The sequence below is a fragment of the Galleria mellonella genome, unplaced genomic scaffold (assembly GCF_026898425.1).
Source record: "Galleria mellonella isolate WM207_F2 unplaced genomic scaffold, CSIRO_AGI_GalMel_v1 utg121, whole genome shotgun sequence".
Taxonomy (NCBI): domain Eukaryota; kingdom Metazoa; phylum Arthropoda; class Insecta; order Lepidoptera; family Pyralidae; genus Galleria; species Galleria mellonella.
In genome coordinates, this window is record NW_026441983.1 from 1,879,142 (window position 1) to 1,901,043 (window position 21,902).

The window sequence follows — 21,902 nt, forward strand, 5'->3', positions numbered from 1 at the left end:
GTGATAACTATTCTATGACAATGTGTCATTCCTTCATTTTCATATCTAAGGACATTCCAAAATCTTTGGTTCATATTTTAAATATATGCCTACTTTCTTTAAACAAACAAAAAAGTTAAATATAAAATCAAACTCTGCAGTGCTGGAAATATCGTCACGGAGGATTCCAATACTTTTGGAGATAGCAATGGATGTGTTCTCGAATTGCGGAGCTATAGTAAATTAGGTTTTTTTTTAAGCGGTAAACGCACAAGCTTGTCTCTTAGATGGTTTAAATTAGACTAAGATTAGTGGTCCCCAATCTGATACTCTAGCAAGAGTACTCTCAATTCTCGAGACACAAGTTTAGGGTAGTCTCCACAACGGAGCGAGGGATATTACACGGCCCGTGCAGTATACAGCCCCAATATTGTCATCTGCATAACAATGAATGTTGACTGTAGCCAGCAAATCGAATATGCAGCAAAAACACCGTTCGGGCCAACACAGAGCCTTATGGGATGCCGGCATTATTGTCCATGCTGTCGGAGCTATTGCCGTCAACCACAGTTTTAATGCATTAGACGCATGCATGCATGCAGCGGACAGAAAGCTAACAATCCATTTGCACAATCCCTCGGGGAGTCCGTATGAAGGCAATTTCGACAGAAAATCATTATGCCAGGCCCGATTGAAAGCGTTTGCTATATCTAGACCAACCGCCAATGGCTCAAACTTACTCTCAACGGCAAGATCTCAGCGGTGTAAGGTATATTAGAAGATCACCAGTTGAACAATGGAGGCAAAAACCGTATTGGTGATTACTGACCAAATAGTGATTCTCTAAGTATCCAAGGAGCTGTGTATTGATTACACATTCCATCACATTGGAGAGAAGAGAAGCTATGGTGATGGACAGGATGCATAAGGATAGTCTTCCAGTTGGACGGAAGTCTCCCTGTGGAGTATGTAAGTGTAAAAAGACGCGTAAGTATTGGACACAACTCAGGAGCACATAACTTTAATACCAATGCCGGCATACCATCTCGGTCATTCGACATATTGCCGCGGTGCTTTAGATTTAGTTTCAGACATTATAAGGACTGGCTTGTAAGTAGAGATGGGCAATCCACCTGGGTGGGTTTAAAGTCTGGTGGGTAAAAACCGGGTGTTTTGGGTTTATTGGGTTTAAACCCCATAAACACCCAAATTTTTGGGTGTTTATGATTTTGTACTTCATCATCGTCATCTCAGCCGCAAGACGTCCACTATACTGGACATAGACAATATTATTATGCAGCCTACAGAATAAAAAACTTTTAATTTGATTTTGAGTTTATTAAGAAAGAGATGAAAGTAAAATGTAAAACTACAGTCAATCACTGTCAGATTCAGAGTTATTACAAGCGATGAATTGTATAGGTTCGATAGGCTCTATTTCGTCTAAACTGTTATGTTCATTTACTTGCTCAATGAAAGCTTCTAAGGTATTTTCTTCATTAAACTGAATGTCCTCGCATTCAGCTTTATGTTTAAGATTCCAGTTATAACAAATGAATGAAATTTTTTCAGTTCTTTCAGTTGTAAGTCGATTTCTTTTGTTATTATGTATGTAGCCTTGGATACTAAAGGAACGCTCAGTGGCTGCCGAAGTACAGGGAGCTGATAGAATACGAATCGCTACTTTGCTTAACTCAGTGGAACCACAAATACCTTTCCACCATATTAGGGGCTCAATGCTATCTAATGAGCTCCATACAAATCCTCTGGCCCAAAAGTTTTCTTTAGCTTTATAACACGCCAAATCTGCCATTACATTTGACAAACTTAAGTGTTGGCTTAAATTGTAGATAAACTCCATACCCTTAAGTTCTTCCTCTTGAGTAAGTTCGACTCCTAGAGTCCTGGGGTCTAGAATATATGCTGCAAAATGTATTGGCCTCATTGCCATATTGCATCTTGAAGATACTGATGTTAGAATCTGCTGTTTGCTTTCTTCGCTCAATGTCGAAATCTCATTTAATGCAAAACGTATCTTAGCTTGTACATCTCTAAATGTAATGTATGTGCGATGCAAACGATTCTGGTCGCTCTCTAAGTAAAATATGCTTTCAGTGACTGGTTCCAAAATACTTATACATTCCCCTGTCTTCGTCCAGAAATCATCACTTAGAATTAAATCTTTAATATCTCTTGAAATTACCACATCTTCTCTAACTGTTAATATTTGCAAAGCTATCTTATTTGCTTTCAAACTTTTTAACGAAGTAACATGACTTCCCCATCTTGTAGCACAAGGCAATTTTAGTGTTTGTGTAGAATCTTCACCCTGCCTTGATTTTATCAACAAGGAACTTAATCGTTGACTCCTTTTAACAGTTTTTATTATATTTATGGCTTGCATAATAAACACAGTTACTTCTTGTATCTTTACAATATCTTGGCACAACAAGTTAAGGATATGTGCACAGCAACCGAGAGGAACAACATGTGGATATTTGAGTTTTGTTAATTCGAATGCCTTTTGTATATTTCTAGCGTTATCGCCAATAAGTACAAGAAACTTATTTGCTCCATACACTTTCATTACTTTTTCAACTTCTTGGCTAAGGTATTCACTAGTGTGAGGATTACTTTCTGTATTCAAACTTTTAACGTATGCAGGTTGAGGTTTTGATATAAGAAAGTTTATTATTCCTTCATTTCTTAAATTAGACCAGCCATCGCACTGAAGGTGTAAGTAACTACAAGCATTTAGTTCCTCATTTAACTCAAAACGCATTTCTCTATATATTTTATCTAAGTATTTTGTCGCTAAAGCTTTACGTGAAGGTATTTTAAATTTTGGTTGCAATTTTTCGAAAAATTGTATCCATAAAGGATGTTGCACCATCGATAATGGCGTCCCTGTTACAAATATAGCTCTCGCTAATTCTGTTTTTATATGATCATCGGTGTCTTGAAACTCAGCATTTATTGTAGTGTTAGCAGACGACGAGGGGCTTATAAAAGAATCATTTGTCTCTATCTCTGACAGTCCAGACATTTTGGTTTTGGACGAGCTATCTTTTATAAGTTTCATAGAGTCTTTTAATGTTTCTGGAGATTTTGGACAAGTGATAAGATGTTGAAGCATTTTGGCAGCATTACTGAATTTGTAGACCTTATTACAAAGCTTGCAAGAAACAGACTTGTTTGGTAAAGTACGGTAGTGCTCCCATATGCGTAAATCTTTAGGTCTCCCCATTGAACCTAAAAAAATGAACGATGATTAGTTGGTCTGACGAAAATTCAACAATAGAGTGCCTATTTTTTTACAATGATTATTTCTTGTTATTTACAATAAATTTATTAAAAAAATAATAAAATAAATACAAAAAACCTTTGTAAAATTACATCTCCTCGGAGGATTAAACGCAGACGCTAGTTTATTATCGTATTGTTCTGTATTTTTCTCAGCAACTTCTTTAATTCGATTAGGTACTTACGCATATTATGTTAAAAATAAATATCTAGTACACATCTTAGGCTATCCACCATTATTATCCAATGACGACTCTCAGCTAACTATGCACTATCATCCAAAATAAACGTGTATGGAAAATTTTATCCCAGTCGGTTGAGGATTGAGGATAATTGCATCAACATACGAACATACCTACATACTTTTATTTACATAACGCAAGCTAAATAAAAGCTTGTAATAATACATCTAATTTTAAGTTAAAATTGTTAAGTGATCATGATATAATTGTATCATTCAAAAATCCACTTACCTTTAATTATTTCTTGTTAAGTATAAATATTATTTCAAATCTGCTCCCTTAATATGCACTTTTTTACTGCTTTTCCTACCTAACACGTTACCAGGAAGTCACGTTACCAGAGTCAGAGTAATAGTGAACACGTTTGACAGTGATTGTCGTCGCCTCATATTCAGCGTCGACGAATAGGGGAATCCCCAGTCATAATGTATTGCATGCGTGGCGGTCTTACTTCAAATCCATAAACAAAGAGATAATTACAGAACTCGATACTAGATGGCGCTGTTTTTGTTTGAAGAAAGTTTGCGGGCTAAAATACATAGAATTTCATCAATGACTTCCACAAAGAACAACATTTCTGTTTTTTCTAAGTCCGTATCTCTTCCGTATATTTCATAAGATATAAGCTTGGGCTACATTGTTATGCAACGTGATTTTGTCGCTGTCTTGCTAGCAGGGTTGACAGATATACGATTTAAATCGTACTCATACTATTATTTGTCTATTTTTTAATGTACGATCGTAAAGATTATGATCGTAATTCGCACAAAAACATACGACTTTTTGGTTACCTGGCAACATTTTTATTATGAAACGAACATGCTCACATCATCAGTCACATGCAACAATTTATTGGGGATTTCCCCTTCACATCTGGCAGTCCTGCTTGCTAGAATATAGGTAAGTCAGCCACAGTTACTGACGATCGATATTTAAAGGGTATTGTTTTTGTGCTAAATATTTCATAAAAACGTTATTTAATACTTTGTGGATTATTAATTTAGTTGATAATCACTGGAAGTAAAATGGATGCTAATTTGAGAGATCAAGATCTTCGTATAAAACAGTTAATAAAAGAAAATCTACGTAAGTACTCTTTTTATACCTAGGTAGGTAAGGTATAATAAACACAAAAGGTACTTAGATCGCGTGTGTTCGAAGCATTTATTCTAATAAATTTAATTTAAAATTGTAGAAAGAAAAAAATGTCTGCCAAGCCGTAGCCGAAGCCGATCTCCAAATATATTTGGTGATAGTGAGACCCAGTGTCCAGATGATTTACCCAGCGTCGTCGCAACAAAGAAAAAAACGAGGATAAAGTAAAAGAAAATTTACTGAAAGAAGAAACAAACTGTTCTAAATGCTTAATTTATGGAGAAGAGGATAAAAGAAATGAGTATTTCGGACTGTTAGTGGCTCAAGAATTTAAATATATACGGCCATGTGTGCGAACGAGGTGTTATGAAGAAATTTTAAAGTATCTACGGGAAGCAAAAGGCCAACATGTTGATCAACTGCAACATGAAAACACTGAAAATTAATTACTTTCATTTTATTATATATAGATTTTTAAAATTTCCTGAAATATTATTAGTTAACGTTTTATTTAATATTGTAGAATTGATCAATACAATTTATAAAAATAATTTATTGGTATTACTTACATATTTTCAAAAAAATACGTAAAAACCTATTTTTTTGGGTGATTATGGGAGTTTATGGGTGTTTATTGGGTTTTTACCAAAGCACCGGGTTTAAACCCGGTGCTTTGCCCATCTGTACTTGTAAGTGACGTATGGTTTTATAATCTGTGCTTGTCTATTCAATTCATTCAATTAAGTCCGTCAGTCATTGTTTTTAGAATATATGTGTTTCAAATATTCTAGTCCTATTTTCATTTTAAAATTGATAATAGAAATATAAATAATTCATAATAAATTTTTATTTAAACTTTTAAATATATGATTATTTAATTTGAGTGCAATATTAATTAATTGTGAATAACTTAATTATTAGTCATTGTAAAGGTAACATTTTTAAATTTTCCCTTCTGTTAAAAATTAACCTACTTTTACGTTCCAACATAATTTGTTTTGGTGTCACGCATGAGTTTTAACTTGAATGTAATTTGTATTTAACTGTAAATCAGACAAACAGTTTAAAATTTTACTACATTATTTCGATGAACAAGTTAACTGTTTACCATATTATTGTTTTCCTGGTATTTGAATATGGATTTCTCATACTCAAGTGCCAAAATCATGAACTGTCTGCATTCATAGTCGTCAAATAATAATAAAATAAATAATAGCGATCATAGTTTATGATTGAAGTAATTAATTTTTAATTTTTTTTTATACTACAATGCTGGCAAACAAACACAGTAACACTTTTGACAAAAAAGACTTGTAATGCAGTTTTATTTAAATTTAACACTATGATATGTATATCTAAGGTAATTAATTAAATATAAAGCCTATATGACCCAATATTTTTGTATATATATATTTTATGTTTTATGTAACTTAAAATGTCAAATAAACTGATGGGCCACTCCAATTGAAAGTGGTAACTATCGCCTATAGACATGAACAGTACCATGGACATAACAGATTATACTGTTTCACCCATGACACACCCATATGTTGTTATTCCTGAGGACTATGACAGTAGTTGGCATTCCATTTTCACCCATTAAAAGCCATTTTATTATGCTTTTTCAGTATCTGCAATAATGGGTAAGATAAGGAAACGTACCCAGTCAACAAGCGAGAAGAATGTGAAGGTAAAACCGTTGGGGCTTAAAATTTTGAAAAAAGACAAAGATGTTAACTCATTGAACAGTCTGTGTGCCTACAGTATTGTGAAATGTGACTTCTGTGAGGAGATCTTTTTTAACAAGCAAGTATTTTATTATTATTATTGAAAGATAGACTTTTTCAGCCAGAATAACCTTTTTTTATGCAAATTTGAATGGCAAACAAGCTGACGGCCCACCTGATGGAAAGTGGTAACTGTCGCCTATAGATATGAGCAGTACCATGGACATAACAGAGTATACTGTTTCATCCATGATACCCCACATGCGTTGCCATTCCTGAGGACTCAGGTGTTATTCCTCTGTAGCCTGTAAATTCACTACCATATCTCACTCTTCAGTGCTGCTAAGTACAAGCTAGTATACCAATATTTCATTTAATAAAGAGTTAAGTTTCCACAAAAAAAGACAGGAACACAGATTTAAAATGTAAGAAAAACAGTTATTTTGATATATATACAGTGGATTTTATTTATTACGCCCTTGGTTGTAGCGACCATTTGCCTATAATGATGTTAAATCTAAGCCCCTTGAATTTAAAGCATACTTTAGTACAAAATTCATGAGGCTATAGCGACTTTGGATGTAAAGCCGAGTTCGGGTGTAGCAGCTGTTTTTAATGAATCATTTGTAACAAATTCCTAGAAATCCCATGCAGACATTGCGACCGAAGTTGGCCGCCAAAGAGACACCAAGATTTCTTTCTTTTACAAACATTTCTAACCTTTTGTGTACATCCACACAGATGGTCAGCAAGTGTGGAGACCTTTACCTATTGTTTATAGATTTTTTTTTTACAACACAGGGGGCAAACGGTCATGCGGCTCACCTGATGGTAAGTGACTACCGCCGCCCATGATCACCCACAACAGCAACGGCATTGCAGGTGTGCTGCCGGCCTTTTAAAAAGGCATATACTCTTTTCTTGAAGGTTATGTTGTCGTATCGGTTCGCAAATACTGCTGCTGGAAGTTGACATCAGCTACGTAGGTAGGGAAGCGTGTACGTTTCGGAGTTGAATTTATGGTTCAGTTACAAAGTGATATTCTGAGTAGTAACTGAGTTTAGTAAACTTTTGGATAAGTATGACTGTCTCGAAGCACATTTACTGTTAAAGAAAAGGCGGAAAACATTTCAAAACGAAAAACGGTGAAAACAATGCTGATTTTTTTGAAGAAAAAACTATACATGTGTACGTGTCTGTATCTCTTTACTTTTTCCTGTAACGACTTCCGGATATAACGACAAAAATAGAGTGGTCCCTTCATCGTCGTTATACCCGAAATCCACTGTACTTCTAAATTGGTCCAATAGAAGTCTTATCAAAATCGGTTCAGTAATTTAGTTATTAAGTCATAGACAATATTAAATGCCACCTTTTATCATCGTACCGCTCACTATCGACAGGGACTTCATCCTCACACGCTTGAACCTAAATGGTCACGTACAGTGCGGTTTCAAAGGAATCATCTCCCGCGAACGCTCAGACTGTGGAGTGAGCTGCCTGTCGAGATTTTCCTTACAGACTACAGTATGGGGTTCTTCAAAAAAGGAATATTAAGGTTTCCTCAGGATTGGCAACGCGCACGTGACACCCCTAGTGTTGCAGGCGTCCATAGGTTACAGTGACCGTTTACCATTAGACGGGCTGTATGCTTGTTCACCACGTTTGTGCTGCAAAAAAAAAAACATAAGTGTGTTTGACTCATAATATTGAGAAAGGAAATTTAGGAATTGTACATCAAATCGTCTTTAATTACAAAATATTTGACAAAAACAAGTCTCGATACCAGCGCCATCTTGTATACCTTGTCTAATTTTTTGTTTAGTTTATAGACCAGTCGCCTTTTTTTAAACAAGGATCAATCGATCATGCGGCTCACCTGATGGTAAATGACTACCGCCGCCCATGATCACTCACAACACCAGAGACATTGCAGGTGTGCTGCCGGCCTTTTAAAAAGCAATATGCTTTTTTCTTGAAGGTGTACTATGTCGTATCGATTCGGAAATAGCGAAAGTTGATTCCAAAGAGTGGTTGTGCGTAAAAGAAAGTTCCTTAAAAAGTCTCCTTACATCTCCTGAGCGCCTGGTACTCACAAGCCTATTTCTTTTCAGATACAACTATTTAATACACAATGCGCGACATATAATCATACCTTTGATAAAGCAAATCGTCCACCAATGCACAATATGCCTTTACTATTTCACATCGGAACACAAACTGCTTCGGCATGTTACAAAAAAACATAGCAGTCAAAAATGTAACAATAACATAGATAGCGAATTGCAAACTGGCGAGTCGGAATCTTTAATTGTAAATATGGATAACAAAGAGTTGCCAGTACCAAAAACCGAGTTGTTGCAAGATACAAATATTTTGAATAATGGCAACACGGAATTGCAATATTTTGATGGCAACAGTGGTGGTATAAAGAATCGTATATTGTTCGAAGACGATATAGAATCTAATGGTGTGATGGCAGACTTAACAACTGACTGCCAAGTTGCAGTTGAAATGTTCAACGCGCCGTGGCTGGTTAAGCTGCTGAATCAGCAGGAGTTGCAGGATTTGAATGATCATAATGGTTCGCATGATAATGACGCCGCAAGCAGTGTGCACTATGATGAATTGATGGAGAGCAAATTGCACGTTTGTAAATTTTGTGGAGTGACCTCGAGTAATAGGTAAGTTCTTGGAAAGAGTACTCGTTGAAATCAACTCTGAATCGTCATATCAGCTGTTATATGTCCACTGTTGGACATAGGACTTCCCCTTTTGGGGGTATTTTGTCAGTAGTTGCCAGGCCTGGCAGTTTGGGTTGGCAACCGCAGTTAGGTTTTGGTGATGTTTTAAAAGAGACTGCTGCTCATCCCTCAACCAGAGGGAGACTTTGTACAAAAGTCGATTGCTTGAGTACCTCTGTCCCATTCGTGTTTCAACCGTGAAGCAGTTGTGTTTGCATGGCTGTGTTTCGGTTTGAAGGGTGGGAAATGGCGTGAATTTACTGGGTACAGTGGAATAACACCTGTGTCCTCAGGAATGGCAACGCATTGGGGGTATCATGGGCGAAACAGTGTACTCTGTTATGTCCATGGTACTGCTCAAGTCTATAGGCGACGGTTACCACTTTCCATCAGGTGGACCGTCAGCTTGTTTGCCATTCTAAGTTGTATAAAAAAATTAAAAAAAAAAATGCAGTGTGCATCATGCAACCAGAATGTCCATTAATAAATTTATTTTACAGATACTGGGCGATAAGACACGAATTGGAACACGTCACGATTAAACAAAAAAAACTCTATCTATGCCAGAAATGTGATTATTACATATCGGATCGTAAAAAGGAGCTAATGCAACACATAAAGAAGAAACACGGCGCCATCATCAAGCGGGATAGCTTGACACGGTGTCGTACATGTGGACTGGACTATAACTCCTTCTACAGGCACAACAGGAACTATCATCTGATTTACGGTTGCAAACTCTGCGGCGCAAAATTCTCAGACGAGATGCAATTAGACGAACACTGCGTAGACTGCGAGACGGTGGATCTCCATGTGCAATGCAACAAAGAGACAGGACAGGAGAGCGCGTACGAGTCGAGAACGATGAAGATATGCGATATATGTTATTCGTTTTTGAGGAATAAAGTCAATTTACATTATATATATGTGGGGGACCATTGCGAGATAGGTGACAGGTTGCCATGCGAGAAGTGTTCGCGGAAGTGTTTCGAGTTAAAGATTGTGAAGCGTGTGTATATGTCGAAGCATCATAGGAAACCGCGGCGGGTGATGACCAACGAGGACAGGTTAAAGAATATAAAGCAAAGATTAAAAATGATGAGAAAGTATTTGAGTTTGTTTTATTCTGTGGATTGTCGCGGTTTAAAAAAAAAGAGGTTCCAATTCTGTTTTTTTTTTTAATAATAATTACCTCATTAGATTCGTCAGAAATTCTACCATAAAAGTCCAAAGGAACGATATTTTAATATTCTTGGAATGAATGAAATTAGGTGAGCGAGATTATCTCAAGAGACTACAGCATGGGGTTCTTCAAAAGGAGGCTGAAGAGGTTTTTTTTATACAACTTAGAATGGCAAACAAGCTGACGGCCCACCTGATGGAAAGTGGTAACCGTCGCCTATAGACATGAGCAGTACCATGGACATAACAGGTTTCTTCAGGGTCGGCATCGCGCGCGTAATACCCCTGGTATTACAGGCGTTCATAGACTATGGTAACCACATACCATCAGGGGGGCCGTAGGCTTGATTGCCACATCAGTGGTATAAAAAAAATGTTAAACGGTATGTATTATGTAATTTTAACATCAAATTTTTTTGTTTCGTTCAAACCCGAAATTTTGGAAAATATTTATGAAAAGCCAACGTCAATTGGCATATCATGATGGATTTAATAAAAAAAATACCAAGATTTCGTGGGAACTGCGTGAAGGTCAACCTGGCAGAGTACATAGCTACCAATCTCTTACCTCATAATGTCTTTGCCCCGATACTTTTGAAGGATTTTCGTCTATTTTCGTCAATTTAATAATCTCTTAACGGCCATGTCTCCGAGATTAATTGCAAGCTTAGCGTCTAATAGAAATTGTACGACAGACTCATTGTTTGGCCATACGCCATAGCTAATTAGGCGTAAAAATTCGATGTACTCGGTACAGTTGGTTGCTTGCGGGTAGACATATTACCTCTATCAGCATATTTTTTTTTTTAATTAATAAATGATAATTGAATGGTAACCTCGCTTGCGCTAACGGTATACGCTGGCGAGGTACCAGGGAAACATGACAGGCGAGGATGAACGCAGGTCAGTTGGCCCACGATGGTTTACATGGGGAATTAAGGGAATTACCAGAGGGAGACTTTGTACAAAAGTCGATTGCTTGGGTACCTCTGCCCCATTCGTGTTTCTACCGTGAAGCAGTTGTGTTTGCATGGCTGTGTTTCGGTTTGAAAGGTGGGATATGGCGTGAATTAACTGGGTACATAAGAATAACACCTGAGTCTCCAGGAATGACAACGCATAGGAAGTATCATGGACGAAGCAGTATACTCTGTTATGTCCATGATAGTGCTCATGTCTATAGGCGACGGTTACCACTTTCCATCAGGTGGACCGTCAGGTTGTTTGCCATTCTAAGTTGCATAAAAAAAGCATACAAGAACTAGTACCTACTATGTATTTGTAAATGCAGAATAGAGGGAAGGGATTGTTAGGAATGCGGACTACCAGTTTCATTGCTAGCAATGTACCCTATAAGGTCAACCTCCATGCAGCTCCCCCTGGAACTATCGTGCTGGATTCCAGATGTATTCATCACGATGGGCTAACTGACCTACCTTTTCGTTCTCACCTATCATCTCTCACTTGTGTCCTGCCAGCGTATACAGTTAGCGCAGGCGGGGTTACCATACCATTATCATCTATTAAAAGAAATGCAAAATTAACAATATGGAATTATAAACAAAATAAACAGAAATAAGAAAAAGAAATTAGAAGAGTTAATAAAATAGAAGAAACTAGAAGATTACAGTTAATACAATTTTTATATTTGTGTGAGGTTCAGCGTGTGGTGTGAGGTGATTTTTTTTTTTGTTAAGTTAGAATGGCAAACAAGCTGACGGCCCACCTGATGGAAAGTGGTAACCGTCGCCTATAGACATGAGCAGTAGCGTGGACATAACAGTGTGTACTGTTTCGTCCATGATACCCCCATGCATTGCTATTCCTGAGGAGTCAGGTGTTATTCCTCTGTACCTTGTAAATTCACTGCCAAGCCCCACTCTTTAAACCGAAACACAGCCATGCAAACACAACTGTTTAACGTAGAAACACGAATGGAACAGAGGTGGAGGTGAAAGGAGACTTTGTATAAAAGCAAACGACTTTTATACAAAGTCTCTCTCAAAGATTTTAAATATGTTTACATGTTACTATTAATAATACAGACATCTAATGATTTTAATACGTATAATAAAGTGTGAATGTGTGTATGTTTGAAGTGTTGGTATTAATGTGTATACTATTTTTTTTTTTATTAAAACTATTGCGTCTAATAGACAATATGATTAGTTAATTTCTAAAATTAAACATAAAACGATTTATGAGCTCGATAACAAATATAATCTGTGCATGGGCCGAGTGTTGAACCCAAAATAAGAATAGACTATGGTGCAGGCTGCACGCAGTTGGCGGGAAAACGCACAGAGCATCTGTAGAGACGTTTAAAAACAGAACTAGTTTTTTTTTTTTTATAAATAAGATTTTTTTAAGTAAACTTTTATAATTTTACTTCTCATTCGAAATGCAATTTCGTCTAAGAATATATAATAATGGAATCGTACACGCGCCTGTGTTAACGGTATATAAAATAGAAAACTAGGGCGTCCATTTACACAATATAAGTTTAAAGCTGATTTGGCAGCAGCATGAACAAAATAAATTCTTATTATGTTAAATATTTGAAGTTTAATTAGTTTTAAATAAATGTAGTTATGTAGTTACAGTCAAATGTGCTATTCTTGGATATCATGTAAATTAAAAAAATAAACTACAAAATTGCACATTTTTTATGTATTCACACTGTTATCATTTATACCTTTAAACCCAATATTTATTTATTTATTTATTTTTTTAGTACAAATATGTGTACATGGCGGACTTAATGAAAAGCATTCTCTCCCAGTCAACCATAGTGTCAGAATATATAACTAATTATTGATATACATACGTACTAAACGCGCATATATAAACGAATAAATATATATAAATAACAAATATACTTACACATATATGACAATACTATATTATACACGAAATTGAGAATAATATAAAGTACTTACTGCTCGGATAAAAATAAAAAGTGTGCGTTAACGCTTTTTTTGAAAGACGGTTTATTTGTAGTCTCTTAATGGCATAGCGTTAGTCGTGAAGAATGTAGAAGAAAAGAGTTTGTAGTTACCAGTACGGTGAAATGTGAGTATTATTGGAACGAAGGTTACGTTCGTGAGTTTCAAAAAAAATGGAAACTACAAGTAGTTGCACATTTTTTAGTGTAGGGTTCAAAGAGTTGTTAACGTTTCTGCGTTGACGAATGGAAACCTTGACAATATTGTAGATTAATCCGAAATATTTTGTATAAGAATTGGTAGATAAAGAATATTTAATTGAAACTAAATAAAGTTATGAATGTTTACGAATTGAAATTAAAATTTAAAACAAATACGTGAATATTTGCTATTAAAAAAAATATCTGAGACCTTATTAAAAACACTAGTATACTTTTAAGAAATGAATTTTGACAGTTAACGTACTGTATTAAAAAATCTAATAAAACTAGAACTTTGCTGTATATTAGATCTCCCAGTACCTAGTTCTAAAATCCCGGGGGGAAAGGGATTGTTAGTAATGGAGACTGAGAAACCAGGTCGACCTCCTCGCGGTTCTCCCTGGAAACTATCATGGTTATTTCCTGATGAATTCATCATGATGGGCTAACTGGCCTGTTTTCATTCTCATCTGTCACCCTTTACTGGTGCTCCGCCAGCGTATCCCGTTAGCGCAGGCGGGTTTACCATACCATTTTCACCCATCAAAAAAAAAAAGTTTTAAAATCCCTTGTGCCCTAGTGCGACTCCACAGCACCCCTGTTATTTCTAGTCAAAGTAGAGCGAATAAAACGCACCCAGTTTGTGACCGCCAGCAAACAAAACCAACGTACCTGCGCGCTAATTAAAAAGAAAACAAATTAATAACAAAACTAGATAATTAAAAAGTGTTACGAAAAAATAATTCGATTAAAAATATATTAATTTCTTAAATTACTGTTACAGATAGCCAGTGTTTTAACAAAATAAAATAGGAATATAATTAAAAAAAAAACAAACTGTCAAAACTACACAGTACGTTGTTTGTGATTTAAAAAATCAAAAATCAATCAAGCCTGATTGATCAAGTGCCCTATTCTTCACTTGTGTGAGTGCGTTTTAATTTATTGGAGTGAAATGCGCGTGTGTTTTAAAAATATGATCCGTTAGTGTTGCCAGAACGAAAAATAATATTGAGTCTATGAATAATATTGAGTCTTTGTATTTACTAAATCTTTTGTGTTTAATTTCACGGGCAGATGTAATTTAAATGTCTTAGAACCTCAACATTAATGGTTTGCAACACATTAGAGAAAGCATGCATGTCACGGTGTTCTGTGATGTCTACGTTGTTGTTCATGTGTATAGGCGATGGTTACCACTTCCCATACGGCGAGCCGTCAGCTAGTTTGCCATACTAAGTTGTTTAAAAGACTCCTTTTAAGTTTAAAATACTTACACAACACATTTTACATACTCACTTCACCTCACATTTCTAAGAAATCAGACGTATGAAAGTACCAGGGAGGCATGATAGGTGAGGATGAAGTCAAGATCAGTTAGCTAGCCAATTGTGGCGAATTCGACATAAACAAACCAGGACGTTTTCCAGGAAGAACCGCGTTGAGGGCAATCAGATAGGGTATATTGCTAGTAATGGGGCTATTTGGCCCCTTTTTTTTTATAATGGATGATAATGGAATGGTAACCCTAGGTAATGGTAACGCTGGCGAGGTACCAGGGAAACATGATAGGTGAGGATGTAAAGGCAGGTCAGTTAGCCTATCGTAATGAATACACCTGGAATTCAGCACGATGGTTTCCACACCACAGGGAGGTTGACCTGATAAAATATATTGCTAGCAATGAGACTGGTAGCCTGCATTAATAACAATCCCTTTCCCCCTCTGTTAGGCCCCATTCAACATTAACAATTCCTTTTAACTCCCAGAATTGCCTAGTATCCATCTTAGGATGCGCAAAGACATATCTAAATGTTCAGAATAGAGCTGGTCCCCATTTCTCTAAAGCTATCTTTCAAATTAATTTCATTTTGATATTATAGCGAAATCTTTATTGTAAGTACCAATATGATTTTTTTTATGGGTGAAAATGGTATGGTACCCCGCCTGCGCTAACGGGATACGCTGGCGGAGCACCAGTGAAGGGTGATAGATGAGAATGAAAACAGGCCAGTTAGCGCATCATGATGAATTCATCAGGAATTGAACCATGATCGACAGTATATTGCTAGCAATGGGATTCTCAGTCTCCATTACTAACAATCCCTTTCCCTCCTTTTTTAATAGATTTAAGTCCAAATTATGACAATCTTAGTTAACAAAGGTCCATAAAACAGTATTTTTTTGAAATTATCAAATTATAATATGAAATCAAGAGCTTAATGATTATAAAAATACAATGTCTCCATACAAATGCTTCGAGAAAAGCGGCTCAACTTTTTCATACAATTTTACGTGATAAATAGTTATGAGTGATTCCTTTATAACTTTTATATTTGTTTTGTTTTATAATTTTGGCATCTTTTTAATGCGTAAACACTCATTTTATTTATTAAAAAAATAAATATAGATACATCAAGATACATTGTATGTGTAAGTATATAGAACACTGATAAACAAAACGAGTCAGCTAATTTGACAATTGGCTGACAAAAAGTTGACCCGTTTTTGAAACTCGAGATTCTATCTATATAATCTAAGCTTAAGAGATAGGACATAGAGAATTCGCCCTTCAGAATCGACCCCAGTGTGCTCTATTTGTGGAGTTAATTAAAGTAAGTTATATATACCAGGGCATGCATTATGTGACTACGGGATAAATATGAGCGGTTGGTTTACATTTGCAAATTGAAATAATCGTCAACGTCATCTCAGGCGTTAACTGTCCACTGCCGAAAATGGGCTGTCCCTCATAAACTGCCATAAGACAGGGTTCAAAGCTACCTATATCCATTAATTCACTGCAATGTATTTGAGGGGCGGGGGAAGGGATTGTTAGTAATGGGGATTAGCAACCCCATTGCTAGCAATAAACCCTATCAGGTCGACCTCCTAGCGGTTCCCCCTGGAAACCATCGTGATTGGTTTATTGTTGAATTTGTCACGATGGGCTAACAGACCTGCTTCACCCTCATTTATCATCCCTCACTGGTGCCCCGACGGTGTATACCGATAGCGCGGGTGGGGTTACCATTCCATTAACATCCATTAAAAAAAATGTATTTGGAGTTAATTTTTCGTCAACTTTCGTCTCGTCTTACATTCAAGAAACTTTCTTTTGTGTGAAATAAAATGAATTTATTTTGCTAGAATGCAGGTAACTTTAGGTTTATCTTTCCCGTGTACATTCTGCCTCTATATTTTGGCGTGCAAATTTTTACAATATAAGAAATTTACATATATATTCTACATTATAATTCCTTTCATTAATCATATAATACATTTATTACTATTATTTAAACTTTTAGAAAATTCACATCTCCCCTCTTTAAGGAGAGGAGATGGCAAACTAACCCCCGGCAGAAGCACAGTCGATCGGGGTTCAGGGCCCCAGGGAGAGAATCCGGCGTACAATGCGGGCAGTATCTAAGAGCACCGCTTTCTGCATCTTTCCCGGGGGTGAGCCGCCTCGGAATCCCAACCGTCTGAGATGTTGTTCCAGTCTAGTTGGGATAATACCGTTACAGTAAACAGAAAATAAAATAAAATAGTTGTTCAAAATTAATACATTATTTCAATAAACTATGATATTAATCATTTTATAGGAGACGACCCAATGTCACTTCAGCTTGCTTATTTAAAGTATCCATTGCTGGACATAGGTTTTCCCTTATAAGAAGACTGGCTGACTCGGCAAACGTTGTTTTACCATATACATTATTTCTAGAACTATACATGAAAATGTATCGTACTACAATTATTATATTCGATTGCCATCTTGCAACCTTATTGCGGTATATAAAAATCGCGATTTAAAAACAGGGGTTGATCGTAAAAGCGTGAAAATTTGAAGTTGTATGTATTTTTCAATGCTAAATCATAGTAAAATAAAAATAAAAAATTTTGTCAATAAAATAAAAAAAAAATATTTAGGGATGGGTTATCCTTTTTCATTGAGAGGTATGAAAAATACATGTTGGCCGATTCTCAGACCTACCCAATATGCACACAAAATTTCATAAAAATCGGTAAAGCCTTTTCGGAGGAGTTTGGTAACAAACACCGCGACACGAGAATTTTATATATTAGATTTTTCCCAATAGCTGACACGCTTGACAGGCTTTCCCTTATAAGAAGATTTTTCCCAGTAGTTGTCACGCTTGGCAACTTTTAAGAGGGACGCTACAGCTTATGCCTCAATTATTAAGTTCCCTTAGTCGTCTCTTATGACACCCACGAGAAATTAGATGAATTAGATTTTTTATACAACTTAGAATAGCAAACAAGCTAACGGCCCACCTGATGAAAAGCAATAACCGTCGCCTACAGACATGAGCAGTATCGTGGACACGCGTTGCCATTCCTGAGGGCTCAGGTGTTATTCCTCAGTACCCTGTAAATTCACTGCCATATCCCACCCTTCAAACCGAAACACAGCCATGCAAACACAACTGCTTCACGGTTAAACACGAATGGGACAGAGGTGGCCAAGTAAACGACTTTTGTACAAAGACTCTCTCAAAGATTGGAAATCTATACTTATAATAAATCTGTAGAGAGGTCAATTCTGTAAATGAAATATATTTCCAAAATAACTATCAACTGATTAGTGATCGATACTGATGCCAAAAATGCAATCAGTAAAATTTTTGTCTGTCTGTCTGTATGTTTGTTATAGAAACAAAAACTACACGACGGATTTTAACGAAACTTAGTACAATTATTCTTCATACTCGAGGGCAGGTTATAGTATACTTTTCATCACGCTACGATTAACAGGAGCAGAGCAGTGAAGGGAAATGTTGGGAAAACGGGAGAAGTTACTCCATTTTTAAGCTTCCGTCGCGTGTGCAGCCTTAATGGCCACTTTTTTAAATGTAATAATGTCCATCCGTGCGACGCCGGGACGGACCGCTAGTATGTTAATATATTACTATTAATAATACAAGCAGCTAATGATTATTAATACGTATAATAAACGCACTTGCTCAGGAAATGTCAGCCAAGTATTAAATTTAGTTGTAGCGCGTGTTATGTACCTACGCATCAATATAATGTTAGTAGCTTATTTGCTAGTTTTATTTTATATCATCGAATCATATATATAATCGAATGATAACCAAGCACTATCAGGTCGAGAATGCAGGGCTGGTGCAGAGGGTTCGTTGGATAGTGGGTCGGATGAAGTGGTGGCAAAATGTCGAATTCCATGGAGTGCGAGAGCCTCTCCAGGGTGGATCCGTTCGGGTTGGGACGAGCACAGCTCCAGGGTGTACGCAGGCAGGGTACCAGGGTTACATGATAATGAAATGGTAATTCCGCCAGTATTATTGGTGTACACTCGTTGGGTATTTTTTTTTATGGGTGAAAATGGTATCGTAACCCCGCCTGCGCTAACGGGATACGCTGGCGGAGCACTAGTAAAGGGGGATCGATGAGAATGAAAACAGGCCAGTTAGCCCATCATGATTCATCAGGAATTAACCATGATAGTTTCCAGGGGGAACCACGAGGAGGTCGACCTGGCTGGGTATATTGCTAGACTCGTGGGGTATTAGGGTTGTTATGTGGCATGACGTAATATGGTGTCACATGATAAAGTAAATAATGGTCAAAAAGAAAGTTTAATAATTGTGCATAATATATAACGAAGAAAAAAAATGAGAGACCAAGAAGACATTTAAATCTAACTAGTAATGTACAACCAATGAGTCTTTGAAGACGAGAAGAAACTTTCAACTAAAGGTTTTTTGAGCAATCAACCAGTCGATTAACATTTAGGCCCCAACCAGATCCGTTCCGCTAATATTAATATATGTGCCAAGACTCGAAGATTGCCCACCATTATTACTACCAGAAGTTCCACAACCTTCCATATTAAACAACAATCGCCGATTGCCATTTTGTTCACGCACGGTTTGCGACACGTGTTACCACCACTATAACACTAAACGAAATATCTTCACGCACATTTCTTAAATCGCTGCTCCGAGCTTAGTGCTGACTGTTCGCCGCCCAAACTGCGAATCCAAAACACTTACAAAATAACACCTAGTGCAGTAAAAGAACAAAAATGAAATGAAATATTGTTATAATAATTATTTTATCGCAAATGTAAACGGAAAAGCAAGTTCTGTTCTTACATTAAACATGTTATATCGAGTCTGTAGTCTTGCTCGACAGATAATACTTCTCATTTGACTAGTCATGATAAAAAAAAAAGATTGTCAATTGACAAGTTGTTTCGTCGACATTTTTTTTTTTTTATTTAATAGGCTTTGGCCGCTTCGTATACACATTAGATTGAAGATATTTGAATTTAGTATTTGAATTTTAGATTATTGCGTTGTACTGTTTATGGTTTAGAGGCGGGAATTGAATTTGAATTTAGAACGCTGAACTCTACTAAAATAAAACACGCCTTTAGTGATTACAAAATTATTACAAAGAGAGTATTTTTTTTTTACTAACTACTAGCAAAACCCCCCCAATAGAGGAAGCCCGTCAGCAGTTAACGATAAACGGCTGATATAATGTAGATAATACTAGTATTTTATATATGTTATTTTTTAAATTACTGGTTTAACTTAATATTGTACCGTCAATTAAATTTTCTGTTATTCCTGTCTACGGTCGACTGGTAGACAACGCCATATGGTGTTAAAACCTCCATTTACACTATCTAGGTGTATTCAAGTTTTTTTTTATACAACAGAATGGTAAACAAGCTGACGGCCCACCTGATGGAAAGTGGTAACCGTCGCCTATAGACATGAGCACTACCATGGACATAACAGAGTGTACTGTTTCGCCCATGATACCCCCCATGCGTTGCCATTCCTGAGGACTCAGGTGTTATTCCTCTGTACCCAGTAAATTCACGCCATATCCCACCCTTCGAAACACAGCCATGCAAACACAACACACACGAATGGGACAGAGGTATTCAAGCAATCGACTTTTGTACAAAGTCTCCCTCTGGTAAATTGTGATTGTAATTATGCAAATCGCCTAAAAAATTGTCTATTGACTAACGCACACATATATTCGGAATATATCTTGTCCAATCGTAAGATTTTTTCTGTTCGCTGATCACTATTCAAATCTGTTGTCACTCGCCACTGTAAAATACGAGCCCTGGCAGCCGAGTTCGTCGTGGCATTTGAAAACGGCCGCTGGCAACGCAGCGGGTTTTATTCGTACAGTGACCTAATTATTTATGTTGGCCTAGTCACTTCCTGCATGATTGATCCTAATTGATGAAAGCACTTGGAGCCATTTCACTCAATTGTCAAAGATAAAGAAAGTTTTTTGCTAAGAACAAGGAGTTACATAGAAGGAATGATAAAATAAAAACTGTAAATCATATGGTTGCCTCCTTTCTTCTTATGCGAATATAATTAGTAAAAAGAGGACGAAAGATACATCATTAGTTGCTATTTTCATCAATTCATAGCAGGCTAGTGTAGAGAAAATGTTCGATATGTCAATTATTTGTCAATGACAAATTTTACATTACTAAGTTATATATTCGACACAGTTTATGTAGAAAGTATGCGAGCAGGTTGTATCTGAATTTGGTAGGTTTATACATTAGCCTGCTATGAATTGACAATTTTATAACTCCTATGTAATTCCTTGTTCTTAGTTGTTTAATCTGCGGCTTATACCCGTGTAAATAAACCTCAAAGTTTTTAAATTTTTTTATAAATATAAATAGTAATTAACAGGACGCATACGAAGTTGCGCGCGCAGGAAAAGTTTTGACATTGTCATTCTTTTAAAATACATAAACGTTTTAACAATTAGTATATATATTCTTTATTGCACTTGTAAGTTACATATAAAATAATGTATTTATAAATGTTGTGAGCAAGCGTGGACTTATCTCTGACAGAGATCTCTTCCAGTCAACCCAGTACAGTGAGAAAGCATTTCGTTAGCGGGCAGCTGAAGTGCTACAACTATTAATACATAAACAAATATACAGTTAAATAAAATATTAGTTGAATATATCAATTACTCATTTCCCATAAACTCTAGCTGATCGCCTGAAGACCAAGCTGTATGGTTTAGTTCCATCGCCTTTTTTATTGTGGAGAAATTAATACTAGAACTAGTCGCTTTTACGCAAAGATTTTGGAATTTTGTTCTTTGCTTATACGTTAATATTTTAATAATTTTGAAAGCAGTTATTGTGCAATTTCAGTTTCTGGGTTTCACGTGGTGATTTTGATTCCAATTTTTGTCACTAGATGTCGTTGTGCGAAATGTAATACACGATATAGTTTTGTTCTTTATATTTTCTTGTATATTAAAATGCAAAATTTCTTTCATACGTCTCCACACACTTGATTCGCTCGCAATTTTTAGTAATACACAATCACTACCATTGGTGGCAATATAACCACGTAACCGGGTTCCTTTTTCAGATCGACCACGTTATCCCCCTGGGAGCCATCATGCTGAATGTCAAGTTTATTGG

At 36.4% G+C, this 21,902-nt stretch overlaps 2 protein-coding genes across 3 annotated transcripts; one reads left to right on the forward strand and one right to left on the reverse strand.

Moving 5' to 3' along the window:
- Positions 1-1,092: 1,092 nt before the first annotated feature.
- Positions 1,093-3,892, reverse strand: LOC128201556 (uncharacterized). The gene is made up of 2 exons (XM_052898928.1): positions 3,756-3,892; positions 1,093-3,231 (listed from the first exon to the last, which is right to left on the reverse strand). The coding sequence occupies exon 2, from the start codon at positions 3,224-3,226 to the stop codon at positions 1,355-1,357; it is 1,872 nt and encodes a 623-aa protein (XP_052754888.1). The 5' UTR covers positions 3,227-3,231; positions 3,756-3,892; the 3' UTR covers positions 1,093-1,354.
- Positions 3,893-5,369: 1,477 nt separating this feature from the next.
- On the forward strand, positions 5,370-10,367 carry LOC113515078 (uncharacterized). Of its 2 annotated transcripts, none has more exons than XM_031910660.2 (4): positions 5,370-5,551; positions 6,248-6,425; positions 8,461-9,030; positions 9,591-10,287. In XM_031910660.2, exons 2-4 carry the CDS (start codon positions 6,259-6,261, stop codon positions 10,270-10,272), a joined length of 1,419 nt encoding a protein of 472 aa, XP_031766520.2. In that variant the 5' UTR covers positions 5,370-5,551; positions 6,248-6,258; the 3' UTR covers positions 10,273-10,287. The 2 variants fall into 2 exon arrangements, with proteins under 2 accessions (XP_031766520.2, XP_031766521.2); XM_031910661.2 differs by lacking the exon at positions 5,370-5,551 and adding an exon at positions 5,653-5,856 and having other exon boundaries at positions 9,591-10,367.
- The last annotated feature ends 11,535 nt before the right edge of the window (positions 10,368-21,902 follow it).

Excerpts from the sequence above, each read along its gene's own strand:
- LOC128201556 (XM_052898928.1), bottom strand. The coding sequence starts at position 3,226 with ATGGGGAGACCTAAAGATTTACGCATATGGGAGCACTACCGTACTTTA.
- LOC113515078 (XM_031910660.2), top strand. The coding sequence starts at position 6,259 with ATGGGTAAGATAAGGAAACGTACCCAGTCAACAAGCGAGAAGAATGTG. Across the intron at positions 6,426-8,460 it reads GAGGAGATCTTTTTTAACAA|ATACAACTATTTAATACACA; the intron begins GCAAGTATTTTA and ends ATTTCTTTTCAG. Across the intron at positions 9,031-9,590 it reads GGAGTGACCTCGAGTAATAG|ATACTGGGCGATAAGACACG; the intron begins GTAAGTTCTTGG and ends TTTATTTTACAG.